The sequence below is a fragment of the Hyperolius riggenbachi genome, chromosome 9, assembly GCF_040937935.1.
Source record: "Hyperolius riggenbachi isolate aHypRig1 chromosome 9, aHypRig1.pri, whole genome shotgun sequence".
Taxonomy (NCBI): domain Eukaryota; kingdom Metazoa; phylum Chordata; class Amphibia; order Anura; family Hyperoliidae; genus Hyperolius; species Hyperolius riggenbachi.
Genome location: NC_090654.1, coordinates 46,882,813 through 46,904,877, shown reverse-complemented (window position 1 = coordinate 46,904,877; position 22,065 = coordinate 46,882,813). Strand labels below are relative to the sequence as shown.

General features: G+C 44.7%; 1 protein-coding gene across 3 annotated transcripts in view; it reads right to left on the bottom strand.

Annotated features, from left to right (window-relative positions):
- Positions 1-16,854: 16,854 nt before the first annotated feature.
- The window catches only part of DALRD3 (DALR anticodon binding domain containing 3), a 34,676-nt gene continuing 29,465 nt past the window's right edge, over positions 16,855-22,065 (bottom strand). For all 3 annotated transcript variants that reach the window (XM_068252667.1, XM_068252668.1, XM_068252669.1), the window contains exons 11-13: positions 21,397-21,510; positions 18,419-18,487; positions 16,855-18,338 (exon numbers count right to left, since the gene is read on the bottom strand). In XM_068252667.1, coding sequence (XP_068108768.1) covers positions 18,219-18,338; positions 18,419-18,487; positions 21,397-21,510 — 303 coding nt within the window. In that variant the 3' untranslated portion in view covers positions 16,855-18,218. The remainder of the gene's footprint in view (positions 18,339-18,418; positions 18,488-21,396; positions 21,511-22,065) is intronic.

Below are 22,065 nucleotides of genomic sequence, written 5' to 3'. Positions count from 1 at the left end.
ACATTTATTTCAGTCATTCAACTTAAAAGGTGAAACTAACATATGAAATAGACTCGTTACATGCAAAGTGTGATATTTCAAGCTTTTATTTGTTATAGTTTTGATGATTATGGTATGTCTTACAGTTTGAGAACACCAAAATCTCAATTTAGGATATCGTAAAAATGGTTAATATTCTAGGCTCAAAGTGTCAGATTCTAATCACCTTATTAATCCAAAACTCCTGCAGAGGGTTCCTATTTCATATATTAGTTTCACCTTTTAAGTTGAATTACTGAAATAAATTGACTTTTGCAGAATATTCCATTTTTTTTGCATTTCACCTGTAAATACCGTTAATGGCCATGTGTTAATGGCCATGGCTGGGTTTGTATTATGACCAGGGTCATACCTCTATAGTATTAATTTAACCTTTGCTGGGGGCTCCTGTTTATTGTATGTGTTAATTGCTATGGGCCAGCTGGGCTCTTCTTTTTGGTTTTAATTATTTTGAAAGGAACTTTTTTTTGTCTCTATAGCTATGCAATTAATACAATTAAAGTATTGTTAATTGATTACATACAGTAAACTTGGGTCCATGATTTTTTCCTTGTCTTAGGCCCAGTGCACATCAAAAACCTCTAGCAGATCTGCAAAACGCTAGAGATTTTTGAAGCAGACATTGGGAATTGGGGCTTTGAAAGAGAATAATTTTATTTAATTGCGAATGAAAAATGTGTCCTAATTGTGATTATGGCCGCTGATCAGGGTCGTGTCCATTAAAGGGAGCCTTAACTGTAAAAAAAAAAAAAAAAAGAGTTTTACTTACCTGGGGCATCTACCAGCCCCCTGCAGCCATCCTGTGTACTTGTACTTGTTGATGTCTGCAATAGCTTCCCGCACTAGCAGGAATGCGTAAAAACGCACACATGGCGGCTGGCCGACTCCCAGTCGGCAAAAACGAAACTAGCTGGCTATTGCTGGCGGATGAAGTATGATTTTTTTTTTTGTAATTTGGGCTCTCTTTTGTTAGGGTCCAAATTACTGTGTCGCTATAGCTCTAATTCACACTATGGCCTATGGTGGCGCCCAAATCTCGGCAGTCACACAGTGCCCTTTTTTTCCTGACTCGAGAGGTTAGACTGTGAGCTCCTCCGTGGACATTCAGGGCTAATTTACACTACAAGTCCTTTTTCTAAGTGCTTGTGATTTGAAAAGCTCTTGCTAATGTAATGCTATGGGTGTGATCCCACTTGATGGATGTGATTTTATAAAAGTCGCCCAGAGCATTGCATTAGCAAGAGCTTTACAAATCACTAGCGCTTAGAAAAATTTCTTGCAGTGTGAACCAGCCCTCAGTAACATTAACGTAAACCAGAGATGATTACATCTAAAGATTGGATACTTACCCGGGGCTTCCTCCAGCTCCACACGCGGACAACAGCAGACTGCGGGTGGATGGCGTGGGACTTGCATGTGTTTATAGGGCTGGAGAAAGCCCCGGGGAAGTATCCAATCTTTAGATGTAATCATCTCTGGTAGACTTTTTATATGCAGAAAACTGTGAGTAATGATATTATCCTTAGTAGTATTCCATCACACTGTTCACAATCTTCTGTACTACCAAAGGATATCTATTTAAATAGCAATAAATAAATCGATTTGAAAAAATATCTTATCCAATCTCTTTATTAATGCAAAACGTATTCAGTACAACAATTCATGAAAAGGATTCATGAATGTCTTTCTATAGGAGCCAAAACATTGCAAGAATGCAATATAATGTCATGAATAGTGTGATGAGCTGCAATTATTTTCCAGTCAACAACTCTCCATCAGGCCCACAAGAACATGAATAATATCTGACCCAGCAGTGCATAGTATTAATAAAAAAAATGACTCCTCCAAATTCAAATGGATACGTCAGTCGGTACCTATATGAGACCCCAACAAATAGGACAACCATCAGTGTTGTAACTATAATTCATGGGGCCCACCAGTGAAACTTGAATGAAGCCCACCCGTCCAATATTCACACCCCTTCTCTTGCCTTCCCTTTGTGCCCTTCTTGGCCTGGGGGCCTATCTCATAAGGGTCATAAAACAATTGTAGCCATCATGATCTTCATACCCATAACAAGTGTAGCCACAAAAACACCTGAACTAAGGTATAGTCCCCTGTATCAGAGGAATGGAAGATTAGTTGTTGGGGCCCCCACAGCTCTGGGCCTCCCTCTAGTTACACCCCTGACAACCATTCAGGCAGTCACCAGTGAAAACGGGACCTGTTAAACCCAGGGGAAATGGAAATGGAAGCTCTAGCGTGATGTCGTAGCTGCAACTTTAAGGTTTGGGTTAGTGTTATATAGAGGCGGCAGCAAGGAAGGGTGGAAACATTTGTGAAAACATTTGTCTAGAAAAGCCTCATTTCTTCTTCATATGAAATTCTGAAAATCAGGCCGGGCAGAGGATGAATAGGCTCCAGCCTCTGGGCGCAGGGAGGGGGACTTGAGTTCTATCTTAGGCCCTCCTCATGTCACTATGCTCCCGTCTTCTCCATCTGCAGAGTGGTGCAGTGGACGAGTATAGACACAGCTCACCTCCTCTGGGGCTTCAGTCCAGCCACTAGAGGTCAAAGTTTGGAATCTCAGCCTCTAGTACTGGAGAACAGTTGCCTGGCACTGCTGAACATCATCTGTACACACAATTAAATTTTTTATTAATTTGAATAATGGGATTATTAGCAGTGGCTGCTAACATGGGATATTGTTGTGATGCCAGACCAAGTATCTTCTGTCAGTCCTAAGAAAAGGGGAGGCAGTTACACACAGAATAGAAAGGATCGGGGCACAGGAAGTCCAGTCAGGAGGGTCATGTGACCAGTATTTACTGTACACTGAAGAATTTCCAAGGAAGAAGCTTTGAAGTACAAGATAGGAGCTGAAAGTGGACGTTAGCGTTCTACTTTCAGATTGTGTGTTTATGTACAAGAACATTTCGTTTGTGGTTTAATATGTATACAGATGGCATCTTCAACAGATTTAGAAAACTGCCTTGTTTAGACATTTCTGCCCCACTACATAACAAATAATAAGCTGTTTTGATATAATTCTTATTTGTGTTTGCTTCAGACAGACGCTGCTACCAGATGCCCTCAGGACCCAATCAACCACCCACCAGCGCCGAAAGAAAAGAGACCAGCTTTGCCCGTAATCAAGAAGGGCGCAGTGCGGGACTCAGGTATGGCGTGCGCTGGCAGCATCTGGGCGAGTCTGTACATCTAATACGGCCGCAGGGAGATGCCATGATCCAATCTTAGGGCAGACGTTGACTCGAGTGGAGACGTCTCCAGTGAACTGCGGTCGCAAGGTCGCTTTCAGAGGCAATGTGAGCACCGCCCATGAGCGTCGCCCCAAATGCCCTGATAAGGCTAAGCCGTTTGAGCTCATGCCAGTTATTCTGATCTCCCACCTGCAGCTGGGCTCTGAGGTGCCAACGGACACATATTAAGTTCACGTGATGAAAAGGTTCGGTTAACCAGAGTTCCCAGCACAAAGCATTGTTTCCGCGGAACTTGGCACTCAGAAGCCTTGTCACTTGTGTTTACCTCACCTTGCACTGCTGCACGGGGGTCGTCATATTACATGTGGCGGGCCCTGCCTGCCTCTGCACTCTCATTACATGTTAATAGACCCAACAAAGAGAAACGTATACACGTACTTAATGCCCGTTTTATTGTCTAGTCTACTCCTATCAAATCAAAGCCCTAATGTGTCTATTGAACAATCGTCCGTCTGCTGTAGTTTTCTGAGGTCAGAGTCCATCCGAGGTCCTCTGGCTTGCCTGTAATCCAGAGGCAGATGTCAGACATTATGGGTTAAAGGCCTCTCATGTTCACACTGGTGACAAGTAGCTGTTCGTCCTTCTGTGGTATTATTTTTAACTTTAATTCTTAGTTACTTACCCAGCAAGCTCATGATGCACCAGAACTCCTAGGAGTGTGTAAGGGGCTACAAAAGGACCAAAAAGCCCCCTTACTAAAATTTTATGCAAAACAGAAGTTTGCCTTCTTAAAGGACAACTTTAGTAAGAGAGATATGGAGGCTGCCATATTTATTTTATTTTACAGTGAACCTCCAAACAAATAAATCTACTCAGCAGCACTGAAAAGCACCCTCATGTATTTTACCATATATATCAGTGGGACAATTAGAGAAAACACCTACCCTGCTCTCTGCTTCATTCTTCACTGCTCAGCCTGCTTCTTATCAGCCCTCATAAAATCCCTGACTGAGAATTCAGTCTGGTTTTGCTCAGGAATCTTTATAGCTGAGTCATAATAGCAGAGCCACAAGGGGGCAGGCTTGGGCTTGAAAAGACATCAGAGAAGACAGACTCAGCTATAATGATTCCTGAGGGCTCTTTCACACCAGAGCCTTTTACTGCGTTGTAACGCAAAGGCAGTTCTTTGCGTTAACCGAGGTAAAATAAAAGTCCATAGACTTTCATTTTACCTTTCACACCCTTCGCTGCGGTTCGGTGCTTTGCGGTTCCGACGCACCCGGGAGCGTCGATCCGCTGGGAGCCGGCATTTTCCGTCAGGTTCAATTAATAGCTACCGCCGCTGATTGCGTCGCACCGCAGATTCACGATGACACGCCGCAGGGCATATAAAGCGTGCAGGAAACGGCTCCTGCATGTGTTGATAGATGTGAAAAGAGGCCTGAGCAAATCCAGACTGAATGCTCAGTCGGGGATTTTATCAGGGTTGATAAGAAGCAGGCTGAGCAGTGAAGAATGAAACCGAGAGCTGGGTAGGAGTTTACTGTCATGTTCCCACTGATATATATGGTAACATACATGAGGGTGCTTTGTCTCTAGTTCCCTTTAACAGTTTCACCGCATGAGAACTTTGTTTTTCTTAGGGCCCTTTTCCACCAGCGCGTTTGCGCTGGCTGAATCGCAAAAACGCAAACCGCTAGCGATTTTACAATCGCTACGGTTTGCTTTTTAACATAGGAATCGCGGTAGGTAATTTCCACTACCGCGATTCGTTTTTGCCGGGAACGCGAACGCGGGGCGGAGCGACAATTGCCGCGATTTTGCTATGCAGTGCATAGCATAGCAAAATCGCGGCCGCGAACGTCGGGGAATCGACGGTATTTGCGATTCAGCAATCGCTAGCGTTCAGCGTGAATGCTAGCGATTGCTAGTGGAAAAGGGCCCTTACCCAAGCCTCATTTTTAGCTGCACAGAAGAAAACTGCCCGGGCATTTCTCCCCTGATGGTCTGCAAAGCATGATGGGATTTCTGATGTTATTGTTCTCATTCTGCTGTTTTGGTGCAATTTTTTTAAATCTTGAATTCTTTGAAGCCTAGTGCGCACAGCTGGGAGGGGTGATCAGGACAGTTGGAACTGTGTCTCATGCTCCTGGTCACCTCCTTTCAACCAAAAACATGGCTGCCCCATGAAATCAGCCACAATAATCCAACATGCATTCAGACTGTTTCGGAATTGGTTGCATCTATGCATGTTGGATTATTGTGGCTCTGTACAATTGACAAGCTGACACATCATTGCATTCCAGCGGTTCAGGAGGTGTGTTTAGCTTACAGGGACAACTAAGGATGATTTGCATACTCAGCAGTGATGCATTGTAGGAGACATCAAATGCAAAATTATCGCAAATACCTTCTGTATTAAGAAGGCAAACTTTTGTTTAATTTAAATTCAAAATCACTGTTCCTTCTGATGAGCTAAGTCAGGAAAATTACAATTTGTGAGGGCTTGTTCACACTGAGCGTTTGTGTTTTTTTTTTAAAGCGCTGCCGATTTTAGAAATTGCCCTAAAAGCGCTTGTGCAATGATTTCCTATGAGAGAGTTCACATATGAGCCTTTCGATTGCTTTCTGATTTTAAAAGTGCTGCCTGTACCATTTTCTGAGCAGTTTGGTTTAATGGAAGGTAGAGGGAAATCGCTAAGCGCTTGAAAAAGCGATTTGTATAGCGATTTCCCTAGCGCTTTTAAGAATAAATACATTTTATTTATTATTTTCTGGGCAAAGAGATCACTTCCTGACCGACGTCAGCAAGTAAAAATCTAAAATTGGATAGAAAAGCGCTTTTCTAAGCTCAAAGTCTAGGGAAAAGCACTTTGAAAAAAAACTCAGTAAGTCGCTCAGCGCTTGCAATTTATAATGTGAAGACGGCCTTACCCATAGACCCTGAACAAGCATACAGATCAAATGCTTCTGACTAGATAAGCCGCATTGTTGTTTAAAGTACGCCTAAACTGAGAGGGATATAGAGACTGCCATATTTATTTCATTTTAAACTATTCTAGTTGCCTGGCAGTGCTACCGGTTTCTTTGGCTGTAGCAAGTGTACTTTAAAGGATACCTGAAGTGACATGATGAGATAAACATGCGTATGTACAGTGCCTAGCACACAAATAACTAGGCTGTGTTCCTTTTTTTCTTTCTCTGCTTGAAATCATTATGTAAGTGGCTGACTCAGTCCTGACTCAGACAAGAAGTGACTACAGTGTGACCCTCACTGATAAGAAATTCCCCTTTTTACCTCTTTCTTGCTCTCAGAAGCCATTTTCTGCTAGGAAAGTGTTTTGTAGTTGGAATTTCTTATCAGTGAGGGTCACACTGTAGTCACTTCCTGTCTGAGTCAGGACTGAGTCAGCCACTTACATACCTGATATTTAACTCTTTCAAGCAGAGAAAGAAAAAAAGGAACAGCATAGTTATTTGTGTGCTAGGCACTGTACATACCCATGTCTATCTCATCATGTCAGTTCAGGTATCCAGTATATAAATACTGTGTACAATCTCACCTTTACACAGGTAATTGGATAAGTTAAAAACATGGAAGGACAGGTTCAGAGTAGGGGTGGTCAGTGAGATGCAAGCCCTTGTCAGAATTCTTTGGCAACGGGGACCTGAGGACAATGTGAAAGAATTCCCTCTTCCTAGATAATAGGATTTCCCTGAGTACATTTTAAAGGGAACCAAAGGTAAGAGGTATATGGAGGCTGCCATATTATTTCCTTGTTAACAATGCCAGTTGCCTGGCAGCCCTGTTGATCTTCTGGCATAAGTAGTGTCTGAGGCAAAACTAGAAGAAGCATATGGCTAATCCAGCAAAACCTGAGTCAGCTGAGTACCTGATCTGCTGCATGCTTGTTCAGGGCACATTGGCACATTTTAAGCTGTATAAATTTGTATACAAAATTTGCATAATCCTGCATCAACTCCGTTATTTGCATGTCATTGACCACCCCTGGTTCAGAGGACCAGAATTAAAATGGATTGATGGTCCATTTTCAAGCTGTATAAATTTGCATACAGATTTTGCATAATCCTGCATCAACTTGGCCAAGCTAAAAATGCAATAGTTGTTCGTTTTCATTATTTCCTGACAATTTGATCCTAGAGTATGAGTTTCTTCTCTTCCTCTACCTGAGCTCCAATTCCTAAATGCAGTTGCTGAAATCAGTTCTTAAAGGACAACTGAAGGAAGCAGCATATGGAGGCTGCCATATTCATTTCCTTTTAAGCAATACCAGTCCCCTGGCCATCCTGCTGATCCTCTGCCTCTAATACTTTTAGCCATAGACCCTGAACAAGCATGCCGCAGATCAGGTGTTTCTGACATTATTGTCAGATCTGACAAGATTAGCTGCATGCTGGTTTCTGGTGTTATTCAGCCACTACTGCAGCCAAATGTATCAGCAGGGCTGCCAAGCAACTAGTAAGGTTTAAAAGGAAATAAATATGGCAGCCTCCATATATCTCTCACTTTAACCAAGGATTGAACTTCATCCCAATCAGTAGCTGACACCCCCTTTCCTACTAGAAATCTTTACCTTTTCTCAAATAGATCATCAGGGGGTCTGTATGGCTGCTATTGTGGTGAAACCCCTCCCACAGCGTGATGTCATGACCACGGTCCTGATAGTTTGCTGTGAACCTTGTTGCATTGTGGGAAATAACTGTTTCCAACTGCCAAGCCAGCACTATCTCCCTCTTTGAACAGAACTCTCAATAGTTAACTTTCCGTACAGATCACCTGGCAGAACTAAAGATGTCACCACCAGTGATACATTTCAGAATGTAAATCAGGGAGAGGAAAGATTTTGCATTGGGCAAACACTGACTAAATCTTTAAAATGAATATTTTAAACAATTGTATTTATTATGTTATTTTTACTACTTTTCCTCTTTAAATATTTTCCAGTTGTGAGGAACAGAAACAGCAGTAAGAGTACAGACTTTCCCCCAACAATGAAGACCCCGCAGACGGCTGAGAAATTCAGATCGCAGCCAGTCCTCGGCAATGACATGACCCCATGGGTGAGAACATCGCCATCAGAGAGCTCCCTCACTGCTCTCCTGTGCAGCATCCCGTCTCCACGGACGTGCTCCGACAACATGGCCGACCGGCCGCCCAGTCAGAGAGAGATGCAGAATGCTGTAAGGAAGGACAGCTGGGTCCTGCAGGCTCCTCCTCCATCTCAGCCACCAATCCTGAAGGAGAAGACTGGTGGCAGAACAAAGCATAAGGGAGGCAGGGCTGGTATCACCAAGAGACGGACCCTGAATAAGTTCCATTGCGTGAAGCTGCCACCGGTCCCTGCAGTGACTGAGCTCAGCTTCAGCAGAAACTTCAGCTTCTCCTTCTATGAGCTGCCCCAGTACCAGAGCCCCCAGCACTGGCTCCAGCGCCAGAGGTCCGTGCACATGCTGATGAGGCAGCTACATTAAAATCTGGGTCATTCTGGTTACATAAACATGATCAGTTCTGCAGATTTGGTGATTTCATATCATTAAAGAGAACCAGAGATGAAGCACCCTCTTGTATTTTACCTTATAAATCAGTGGGAACATGACAGTAAACACCTAATCTGCCCTTTGTTTCATTGTTCTCTGTGTAATCTGACTGTTATCACCTCTGATAAGAACCCCCGACTGAGAAGTCAGGCTGCTCCGTCTAGCTTTGCTACAGAAAGATTATAGCTAAGTCTGTCTTCTGTGGTGTTATTTCAAGCCCAAGCCTGCCCCCTTGTGGCTTTGCTATAATGACTCAGCAATAATCATTCCCAGCAAAGCCAGATTTAATTGCTCAGTCTGGGATTCTTGTGACTGCTGATAACAGACACTTTTAGCAGTGAGGACGAAACAGACAGCATGGTAAGTGTTTTCTCTAATGTTCTTACTGATATACATGGTAAAATACACAAGGGTGCTTCCTCTCTGGTTCCCTTTAAAGATTAATTTCTCACACCAGTCTGCAGCTGGTTATGATGGCCTAGATATCACCAGTGAACCCGTTTCTCAAAGGAATCCTACTGCACAACCGCCATAGAACAAACATTGCCCAACACCGCAACTGCCGCAGAGGCCCTGCGCATGCACACCACAATCGCTGAACTAAACAACCGCCTGCCCACAACTGCACTACCTACACTATGCCACCACCTGCCCACAACTGCACCAAGAAAAGTGTGTACTTTTACTTGCGCTAGTCTACTGCAACACTGGCCCTAATGGTTATGTTGCTCCTGGTGCTAGCTCCCAGTACTGGGTGGTGCCAGAGATCTATGTAAAAAAAGCAAGGGGAGAGGGAGCGCTCCAATGGTGCATTAACCTTTTATTATTAAAACACGCAAAGTATATTTGCACTTACAAACTTTTCAGGTTTTCAATCGCTTTTGGAGGCCGTCCAGCGAGCTCTCGTAGCTCCTCAGCTTGGCCAGAGCTGGCAGGAGCGATGGTAATCGGGGAGACGCGGACTGTGGGCGGTACCTCCTCCTAGCGTGCCGTCTGACGTCACAGCGTGTTTCGGCACTTAGCCACGCATTCTTCAGACCTGAAGAAGGCGTGGCTAAGCGCCGAAACACGTTGTGATTACCAAAAGCGATTGAAAACCTGAAAAGTTTGTAAGTGCAAATATACTTTACGTGTTTTAATAATAAAAAGGTTAATGCACCATTGGAGCGCTCCCTCTCCCCTTGCTTTTTTCCACAACTGCACCACCCACACTAAGCCACCACCTGCCCACAACTGCACCACCCACACTAAGCCACCACCTGCCCACAACTGTACCACCCACACTACAGGGAGTGCAGAATTATTAGACAAGTTATATTTTTGAGGAATAATTCTCAATGAACCCAACAAACTCAATATCAAAGCTGAATATTTTTGAAAGTAGTTTTTAGTTTTAGCTATTTTAGGGGGATATCTGTGTGTGCAGGTGACTATTACTGTGCATAATTATTAGGCAACTTAACAAAAAACAAATATATACCCATTTTAATTATTTATTTTTACCAGTGAAACCAATATAACATCTCAACATTCACAAATATACATTTCTGACATTCAAAAACAAATCTGTGACCAATATAGCCACCTTTCTTTGCAAGGACACTCAAAAGCCTGCCATCCATGGATTCTGTCAATGTTTTGATCTGTTCACCATCAACATTGCATGCAGCAGCAACCACAGCCTCCCAGACACTGTTCAGAGAGGTGTACTGGTTTCCCTCCTTGTAAATCTCACATTTTATGATGGACCACAGGTTCTCAATGGGTTTCAGATCTGGTGAACAAGGAGGCCATGTCATTAGTTTTTCTTCTTTTATACCCTTTCTTTCCAGCCACGCTGTGGAGTACTTGGACGCGTGTGATGGAGCATTGTCCTGCATGAAAATCATGTTTTTCTTGAAGGATGCAGACTTCTTCCTGTACCACTGCTTGAAGAAGGTGTCTTCCAGAAACTGGCAATAGGACTGGGAGTTGAGCTTGACTCCATCCTCAACCCGAAAAGGCCCCACAAGCTCATCTTTGATGATACCATCCCAAACCAGTACTCCACCTCCACCTTGCTGGCGTCTGAGTCGGACTGGAGCTCTCTGCCCTTTACCAATCCAGCCACGGGCCCATCCATCTGGCCCATTCAAGACTCTAATTTTCGTCAAGACTTTAATTTTCGTCTTGAGATATTTCTTGGCCCAGTCTCGACGTTTCAGCTTGTGTGTCTTGTTCAGTGGTGGTCGTCTTTCAGGCTGACGTTACCTTAGCCATGTCTCTGAGTATTGCACACCTTGTGCTTTTGGGCACTCCAGTGATGTTGCAGCTCTGAAATATGGCCAAACTGGTGGCAAGTGGCATCTTGGCAGCTGCACGCTTGAATTTTCTCAGTTCATGGGCAGTTATTTTGCGCCTTGGTTTTTCCACACGCTTCTTGCGACCCTGTTGACTATTTTGAATGAAACGCTTGATTGTTCGATGATCACGCTTCAGAAGCTTTGCAATTTTAAGAGTGCTGCATCCCTCTGCAAGATATCTCACTATTTTTGACTTTTCTGAGCCTGTCAAGTCCTTCTTTTGACCCATTTTGCCAAAGTAAAGGAAGTTGCCTAATAATTATGTACACCTGATATAGGGTGTTGATGTCATTAGACCACACCCCTTCTCATTACAGAGATGCACATCACCTAATATGCTTAATTGGTAGTAGGCTTTCGAGCCTATACAGCTTTGAGTAAGACAACATGCATAAAGATGATGATGTGGTCAAAATGCTAATTTGCCTAATAATTCTGCACTCCCTGTAAGCCCACATCCACAACTGCACCACCCACACTAAGCCACCGCCTGCCCACAACTGCACCACCCACACTAAGCCACCGCCTGCCCATAACTGTACCACCCACACTAAGCCACTGCCCACAACTACACCACCCACACTAAGCCACCGCCTGCCCAAAACTGCACCACCCACACTAAGCCACCTCCTGCCCACAACTGCACCACCCACACTAAGCCACCCCCTGCCCACAACTGCACCACCCACACTAAGCCACCACGCAGGGACCACGCATACTAACCTTCAGTTAGTATATAGGACTAGGGACCTTAGCCCGTTTAATAACGGGCTCTAGGTCGGTCACTGCCGCCACCTGTCAGCACGCATGCCCGCGCCCGCTCGCTGCGCACGCCTGGCTGGCCCCCTGGCTGTCCTGCTCCCGTCCCAACAACGGCTGTCCCTGCGGCACATGTGCAGTAGCGCAGACGCAGGGAAACATGGACATGAGACGCAGACACACACACACACGGACATGGGACGCAGAGACACAGGGATTTTATTAGATAGCAGGGATGCTTATCCGGATTCCGGATATCCAGGTAACCCAGATATCCAAAATTTTTTTTTAGCTATCCGATTCTGTTTCAAGATTCCGGGTTTCTGTGGAAATCCGGATAGCTATCTGCGGATATTGGTCGCATACCCCCGGATATCCGGATCTGAATACTGTAACTAAGGAGATGACATCATTGAGCCAATCAGAGGGCTCAGGGCTCCCAGCAGAAGCCCTAGCAACCAATCACAGAAAGGAAACCTGGCACAGCCCCCCCTGTATAATAAGGAGGGCTGCCATGACGATAGATATCGTCCTAGCTTGCTGAATGCTTCACTGAGAGACATGCTCCAGTGCTGCTGGCCTAGCAACGGCTGTACACAGTAATAAACCTAAAGCTGTTCAGTGATTAACCCCTTCACTATCAATACACTATTCTTGTACTGTTAATTAGCTTGATTTCATTGTTGTGGCAGTCAGAGTGTGTGCTGCTGTGCTGCAGGGCTGCTGCAGCTGCTATGTGTCTGTGTGTGTGCTGTGCACAGGACCTGGCCAGCTATTAGCCTTAGCCAGCTACAGTATAGTTAGATTAGGGAATAGGAATACTGCAGTCAGTGCTAATAGTTGTTAGAGTAATAGTACTACTGTGTTAGCTTTCTACAGAACTGCAGTGTTGTGAGCAGTGCCAGTGTGACAGTTATGCTACATACACACTTGAGATAAAAGTCTTTGGAAAAGGCAAGATCACAGACCAATTTTACCCCATTCAATTTAGTATGAGAGTCATACTCTACAGTCTATTCTATTGAGCTGAACTCCCCATCAGATAAAAATCTTTGCAAGATGCTGAGCACAAAGATGCTGTACACCTGCAACAGATCTGTTCCTGCATAATGCATTCACAGTCTGATATCTACAGATCCTCATACACACCTTGTTTTGACATTCATCTGCATATCTGAAGATCCATCCTGGTGGCTCTGATCTGCAGATGGATGTCTGTTAAACAAGGTGTGTATGAGGATCCGCAGATATCATAGACTATGAATGCATTTTGCAGGAACTGATCTTTTGCAGATACTGATCTGTTGAATGTGTACAGCATCTTTGTGTGCAGCATCTTGCAAAGATTTCTGTCTGATGGGGAGTTCAGCTCAATAGAATAGACTGTGTAGAGTATGGCTCTCATTCTACATGGAACAGGGTAAAATTGGTCTGTGATCTTGCCTTTTCCAAAGACTTTTATCTAAAGTGTGTATGTAGCCTTAGTGTGCACTAGTGTCTTCTCCTATGCTGTCTGACTGTCACTTGACACGTGGCAATTGGCACGTTACACGTCCGGCATGCTCCTGGCACACATTACACCTGCTGCTGCTTGCATTGCCCTGCTCCTGCTGCCTGTGCAGCTCGCACCGCCAGGGTGCCACAGGCCACTGATACCACCTATAACCCAAAACACATTTGCTGCGTAATTTTTTGGGAGGTGTCTTGGCTGAAAACTGTAATGTCCCAGTTGTGCGGTTGGACTTTAGACATAATGTGGGCTGCACACGATCGCTGTCTGGAACCTAGGCCTAATGATAATGGACAGCCAATATTTTTTTTGGGTGGGGGGGGGGGGGGGGATTTTTAAGTCCCCACCTAATCAATTAGTGTTTCCCTTTAAAAAAAAAAAAAAAAAACATGATGCTACATGCCTCATTTTCACTCAAAAAAAAAAAAACCGTTTTAGAAGCAATTTAAAGCCCACTTATGGTTTTTTCCATTTGGATATCTGAATCCGCCCCGGATAATGCGTTCGGATATACGCATGAACGCGGATATCTGAAAGTTCGGACTATCTGATGCAATTCGGATTTTTGAAAAGGGGTATCCGAGCACCCCCTGTTAGGTAGGATTCCCCACAGATTGGCTGTTGAATGAGCCAGTTCCTGCTTGCTAACTGCAGTTTAGCTGTCAACTGACCGCAGCGAGTCCACATTGTGCAGAATTGGCAACTGTCAGTTAGTAGTAGAACAACAGTTATTCTGCACTAATATGGATACTTCAAGTTAAAAGCTGTATAACGTTGCCAATTTATAAATAATATATATACTGTCCACATCAACATTTCAAACTTAAATTAGATCTCATTGTAGTCATGACAACAGTACAGCATTGTAGTGTGTAAAATGCTCCAAAGTTCCTGTTCCAGTGTGTACTGTAAGGCCTCATTCACACCTAAAATCAAAAATGCAAACGATTTGCGTTTTTGTATGCTTCCCCCCTCTTCCCGGCGCTCCACAGCATGCTGCGTTTCTGATAAGAGGTTTTAAGATTCACTCTCTGACGCAAGTCAGGAAGTGAACTGTTTGACCTGGAAAATAAAATACAATGTATTCTTAAAAAAAAAAGCGAACGCAATCGCTGCATAAAGTTTTGTGAGTGTTTAGCGCTCTTCCTATACCTATCCACTACAGCAAAAACAACCCAAAAATGGTACAGGCAACGCTTTGCTGAACGCACAGCGCATGATATGAACCTTCTCAGAGATTCATTGCACAAGCGTTTTTGTGGGCGATTTTCAAAATCGCCTGCGCTTGAAAAAAGGCCAAAACCGCCCATAGATGTGAATGAGCCCTAAAGCCTGGTACAGCACATGCCCCCATTTTAATTGGCCAATTTTATGACTTCTATGTAGCATGAGGGCCAACAGATATTAGATACTATGAACAGATTGTGTAGGCAAGCTCTCATACTACAGGAAGGTGGTAAAACTGGTCGATAATTGGCCAATTAAATTGGGTGTGAAATGGGATGGAATTTTACACATCTCCACCCCAAAATCGTATACTCTAGTGATGGTCTGCTTATAGTAGTAGGAAGTAATGCACATCTAGAGGAATATCAGACTCTCACATTTCTGTTCACAGCTCTGCATACACAACCCACTAGCATTTCCTTCACCGGGTCCACTAGTCCCCCGCAGAAGCAAACAGTGATGGACAGGTCATCTGGAAATCAATATTTGTTTTTTATTCCTCCATGGAAGTGGGTTTGCTTTTTAAATAGACAGTCAGCAAAAGGAAGTTGTTTGGCAAGTTGTAGAACATATGATCACCTGGTGGCAGAGCAGTGGCGTAGCAATAGGGGTTGCAGAGGTAGCGACCGCATTGGGGCCTTTCCTCAAACAAAGTATTAGCGGTTTATTGCTCCTGTGGTGGTAATCACTTCTATAGATGCTTTGAATAGTAGTAATCATTAACAAACTGTTTCCCATCCCTTTCTTGCACCTCTAATACTGTGATGACCCTGGCAGGTTTTGTAGTGCCGTATCAAGTGTTACGTAAAGACTGCTTTGGTGGGCCCAATGTAAAACTCACACTGGGGCCCATAGCTACGCCACTGTGGCAGAGGCAGTAAAACTGGGCCTGTGGCATACCCCACGTGGCAGTGCTTTCTAGAGTCTCCATCTTTTCCGACACATGCGAATGTCCTATTTGCATGACTGGAATGTGATATAAGTGCTGTGGGAAAGTTACCTCACCTGCCCAGGAGAGCAAAATGACTTGTAAAAAGTGGGAAACTTCTAAACCATCCTGGTTTTATTTTCTCTTGATTCAAATAGTATTTTTACATGTAGGGTAAGCTTTTTGTGGTCAGAAATGAGGCGAAAGATTTTAAGCTATCTTATCTAAGAGTTTAGGATGAACTCCTCATCAACTATACTGAACTATACTGAACAAGGCTGCTTTGCAGGAGGAGAAGGAATTCTACTCTCTGATGTCAAGTACCATGGGGGCTGGTTTTGTTCAGATGGCAGAGCCACTACCAGGCAGTATGGGGGTTAAAAAATGTGAGGGGAAAGTGGTATGCGATAAGTGATGAGTGGAGCTGAAGAAAGCTCACCCTGAGCACCAGCAGTGTCTACTCTCCCATACTAGCAACACAACATTAAGGGGTGTGGCTGAATGAGACTATTTTAAAAATAAGGCACAAAAGTGAGGCTAATCCATGCAACAGATGTGTAACTGAAACGGGCTTGGGTTCTTCTGACTGGCTGAAGGGGAGACAGTGGGAGGAGACCTGGAAATTTTGAAGAGGAAAAAAATTTTACGGGGTGAGGTAGGAACAAAAAAAAAATGATGGTATAAATCACATTATAGTACCACTTTTAAGCGGACCAGAACTCTGCACTTCCTCTCTGCTATAAAAGATAAGCAACAGCATAATAACCTTTTAAGAAAAACATTTCCTTGTTACAGCGCTTCCTGCTTTCATGGTAGCAGACCTAGGGTTAACATCCTGTGTTTACAAATTAGCTGCTCAGTGAGCAGTTACCAGGTAGCAGTTGTGAGAGTTCAAGAGTCTTTTCACAGCCTATCAATGGCTCTTGAAAAAGGGCCCTTAATGCACCCCTTGTTGCTCAAATATCTGGCCTTCCAGATCTTTAAGTAACTGAGGGACACCTAGATACTTTGCCATGACGACATCACAGAGCTCAATGTAGCATGTACTGTTCAATGAGGCTTTACTTTTCCTCTCTGCCACTGCCCACCACAGCCTACCTCTTCTCCCCATGTATTCCTCTGAGTTTGCGCCATGCTCTGAGGCTACCAGACTATAAGCTGTTGTGCCTACAGCCTACTACGCACACATGAAAGGAGCAATGCAAGAGGGAACCACAGCACATTAGCTCAGCATCAGCTCCCAGAGGCAGACAGAGAGGGAGGTGCCAATGGAGTAAAATCACCTTTATTAAGCAAGCATTAAACATTTTCCTTGCATTTACTTTGAATTACCCATAAACATCTTGCTTACTTGTCAACAAAGGTAGGGAGGAGTCCAGACCCACTCTAAGTCAAAACTGAGATGTAACTTTGTTAAACTTTTACTTATGTAATCTATTGAATATATATATATATATATATATATATATATATATATATATATATATATATATATATGATGGAGCATTAGATTGTACGGTGTATGGCAACCATTAAACAGAACTGAACAAGTCTCTCCTTAGCAGTGGTCTAAGGTCCCCTGCAAGCAACAGCAATGTGTTCTTTCAAATGCCTATTCCCATGTGCGGATTTTATTACCCTGGCCATCACTAAATGGTGCCATCTAGTGGTGCCTTTCTGTAATCTGGGCTCCTTCTGCTAACCCAAACCTTGAGGCAAGTTGGTCTCCGAAATTTTGCACATGTGCCAACAACATGAGATCTGGGAAAGGCAGTGTTGATGCACATTACAAACCATGTCATGTGATCTCCCATGAGCACTTGCAGGATCTACTAACTCATCTTGGCAACAGAGCACTCAGGGACTGGGTAGAATGAGATTTTTGCCCTAATAAGACACAAAACTAAGTGTACTCATTATATTATGCAGGCAAAGTGATGTAACATTTTGACGTGACTGAACAGGACATGCAGCAGTCTGTTACTGTTTATACTTGTCATGTGCCTACTAAAGCTCATTTACCAAGAGAAGTGATAAAAACTGGAACAGTTTCCCCAGGCAAACAATCAAGATTAAGATGATAAATTAAACACAAACATTGCCTTCTCTGAAAAACTGCTCCGTTTTTCCTTTTGCAAATCAGCCCCACCAATACTTGCTTCATAGGCTTGGTTCACACACAAAAAAAAGGGCATCCAGTGCTGTCAGTTTTTGACATTTGGCATCACTTTTGTATGCGTTTCTATGAATCTGTATATATCCTGAATGGTCAGTTTTGTATCACTTTGTGTTCACACATAAAAGGTGTACATTTCCAATCCAGTCAGGTCAAACTGATAGAAGACTGATGCAAAACTGACAGGACAGTATTTGACTGGGACAGGAAGTGTACAGACTTGTGTGAACCAGGCCTTAGTTTACTGTCTCTGGTGTCCAAAATATGTGCTCTCTTCATATAGTTTCTTCTTTGGTGTCTCTGCCAGTAGTTGTCCTCTGCCCTGAAGAAGCAGCCAAGCACTCCCTCAGGAGGAATCACAACCCTGTATACAGGTGCTAAGTGATGACTCTCCATCAGCCTCGTACAGTGATGCAGCCTCTACCATGCTGGGCACTGAGATGTCTTCCCACAACAGTTAGATCTGTGCCAGTGGCTGTATATGTAGTAAAGCCAGGGCGGAATGCAGAACGCCACTCACCCCCTTCATCAGCTGCAGCCGAGCAAACATCTGACTGAACAGATGAGGCAAGGGCTCCTGGGAGGAAGCAGAGCACAATATTATGCTGTGGACAAAGAACAGGTTCTTGTCCCTTTTAGCTACTAAGTTCCACTTACCCCGAGAATATGAACTCTGTTATAGTAGCAACTGAAGTCCATGCTGAGGTTGACAAGGAATTTGCATACCTAGAGCCAAGCACATATTAATGTTAAAGGGGTTTGTAACGTTCCCCCCCCCCCCCCCCCCCCATGCTTATCTCAGCATGCAAATAACAGAAAGCTTCCCATTTTGAATAAGTTAAGTACACTATGCATAGAAACTACTTGATCCCCACCCCTTTGAAGAGTTTACACAGTGCTGAATTGATCATTGCAATCAGTCGGAAATGATGATAGGGTCCCACCAACCGAGGGTAACATGAAAAGTAATCCAATCAGACAAATCAATTCAAAATTCGGATCAACTGAACAATCAATAAAAAGATTGTTCGACATCTATCGGCAACCTTAATTGTGTCCCCGATATGATTGATCATAGGGACAATCGCCTGGGATACATCTAGCAATTTAGTCGGGCGATCGACCAATAGGGTTGCAACGGTATGAAATATGACGGTATGATAACGGTCTCAGAAAATATCACGGTATACGTCATTACACAATTATTGCCTTGTCGCTAATCTTCCAGGAGGCCGCGCTCAGCGACGGTGAACAACGGGAAGCCTCAATAGGATCCCGAGGCTTACCTATCTGATTTTGTACCCGAGCTTCGGCTGGAGTACACTTTAAAGTTAAAGCGTGTTACGACCAGAACCCGAAAACTTCGGGATCTGGCCGGCTAACACCCAAACTGGCCAGCTATTGGTGCCCCAAGTATAGGTTAGCCAGGTAGGTGCCTCCAGTATAACTTTATAGCCCAGTATAGGTGCCTCCCAGTACAGATAGCTAGTATAGTTGCCGCCAGGATAGGTATAGGTGCCTCCCAATATGGACAGCTAGTATAGTTGCCTCCAGTATACGTGCCTCCCAGTATAGATACCCTCAGTATAGGTGCCACCCAGTATAGATGCCCCAGTATAGATAGCTAGTATAGTTGCCCCCAGTATAGGTACCTCCCAGTATAGCTAGCTAGTATGGTTGCCCCCAGTATAGGTGCCTCCCAGTATAGCTAGTATGGTTGCCCCCAGTATAGGTGCCTCCCAGTATAGATATCTAGTATGGTTGCCCCCAGTATAGGTATAGGTGCCTCCAGTGCAGCGGCTGGGGAGAGCGGACAGAACCTACTCACCTTTCTTCAGCTAGCCACACGCGGTGTCTATCTTGTTCCTCCCAGGCGTTGTCACTTTAATAACAGCGCTCCCTGTAATGACATGTGGCTAAGTCATCACAGGGGGCACCGTTACCAACGCGACGACGTCTGGGAGGAAGTAGATTGTAGCCGCGTGTGGCCATTGGAAAGTGAGTAGTTTCTGCCCGCTCTCCCCCACAGATGCATCTTCTCCCCGAGCTGCGGCCATTCTCCCCCTGCCGATGCGCCGATCTCGACCCCACCCCCTAAAACGGGATTGTGCATGGTATGATTACCATGCACAAACGGCGGTGTACCGCCATACCGGTGAACCGTGGCAACCCAATCGACCAATGGGCAGATCTCGCTCTGATCTAATTTGATCGGAAAGAGGCCGATTCCTGATTTGTTTTCAGCATGCGGCAATCTTGCGGGAATCAGCCTTGTAAACGCTGCCATCGACCACTACCCTTCTAATATATTTATGCCCCCCCTCCCCCTGTGCAGTTATACTTTACCTACCACCGTCCGCGCTGCCGCCATCCTTGTACTTCCACATTTGCGCCCCCACCTGGTGGCAGCGTGATTGCATGTTGGGCGTGTGTGACATCACACACATCTCGTGCTATATGCTGGCAGTCACGTGGGGCCAGAATGCAGAATTATAATGGACACAGCAGCGGACACTAGCGGGCAGCGTGGCAGGTAAAGTATAACTGCATGGGCACTTGGGGGGGGGATTGTGATTATCGCATGCTTTGCATCTTGGCCCGAGATTTTCCAGCATATCCAATTGATACAAATGGTCAATTTCGGTTCAAAACTGGTCGAATCATCAATCGTGCATGCTCTTGGCGGCACCAAATTTCATCCAAATCGATTATAATTATGGTCGATTGGCAGTCGAGCCAATTAATCTATGGGCATCTTTAGTCAGGACACAAATCTTAAAGCCTCATACACATGCCTGACTAAAGTTGGCTGAGGTGGCCAATAACGAGCGCCTCAGCTGACAATCAAGCATGTGTACGGCAGCCGGCAACCCGCGAGTGATCCAGGATCTACTCAACCCCGGTGATGCCGACCCCCCCCCAGCCGATCCAATTGTTCACGCCGATCCCTCACCTGCCGCCACGTATGAGCTTCTCACTGATCCCCCGCATAGCAACACAGCATGTCATCAGCTACGCAGGGGGTGTGTGCAGCCTGGCCCAGCGATGTCGCCCAAGGGAATTGGGTCCTGCTCCCCAATTTGCAACATCCATCAAAGATATGTACACACCATTAAGCCCAATCTACACGTTACAATTCCACGTGCGATTGATCGAATTCAATTGGATCGATTAAATCTAACATGTCCGATCGGGACACAATCGATAGCGTGATTGATTTTTGTTTGTTATCAATGCAAAATCAACCACACTATCAATCGAGTCCCGATCGGACATGTCAGATTTAATCAATCCAATTGAATTCGATCAATCGCACGTGAAATTGTAACATGTAGATGGGGCTTTAGAAGCAAGTTTATACAGTGGGAACAAGAGAAGGTGCATATTTTGACAGTCAGTGCTTGAAAAACCAATTAACAAAAATATATAAGGAAACTGATACGATTGTCTCATTATGCTGATGATTACGGCCATTACTCATCTTTGCTATAGTAATTGTAAATAATAGACAATCCTTGTAAGTAAGCAGTACGTCTGCACCGAGTGTCCCGCTGGGGAATAAAGCTAGACGCCGGTATCAGTCCTCAGGCTCCCCCTCCCTCATGTACACAGACACACCCCCTGAGATATCTTACCGCTTCGGTGCTGGCTGTGACTCGGATCCCCGGGGATGTCAGAGAGATCTCTGCCGCCTGGCTCAGCACCTCTGGGAATGTCATGATGTAATTAAACAGAAGAAGCCATTCTCCCTGTGTGACAAAACAGAAGACGTGAGTCGCCGGGACTTTCTGCTAATTAGTGACAATAATGCAAGAGTGTCCCTGCATTTTTATAGTACAAGCACTAGATGGCGCTAATGTCCTTATATGAAAAGCACTGCAGGCTGAAGGCTGATAGCAGCCAGCAAACAACAACAACAGAGCATTCACCTCAACGTCTCAGAAGAATCTTGCATTTTGCCAGTCAGCCAGTTAAATTCTCCTTAGCCTTCAAGGGAACCAGAAATGAGAGGTATATGGAGGCTGCCATATTTATTTCCTTTGAAAGTGATCTCGAGCTGATGCTCGGGATCAAAACGAGATACTTACACTCGGCCGGATTTGTACTCTTTACCGCCCAAGGCCACTGTCACCAGCCGCCCCCTTCAGTATAGGTAGCGAAATGACCCCTCTCCCCTTCCCTCCAGTATAGATAACCTGGTGACCCCCTCCCCCTGTATAGGTAGCCAGATGAACCCTCCCCCCCTTTCCCTCCAGTATAGGTAGCCAGATGACCCCTCCCCCCTTTCCCTTCAGTATAGGTAG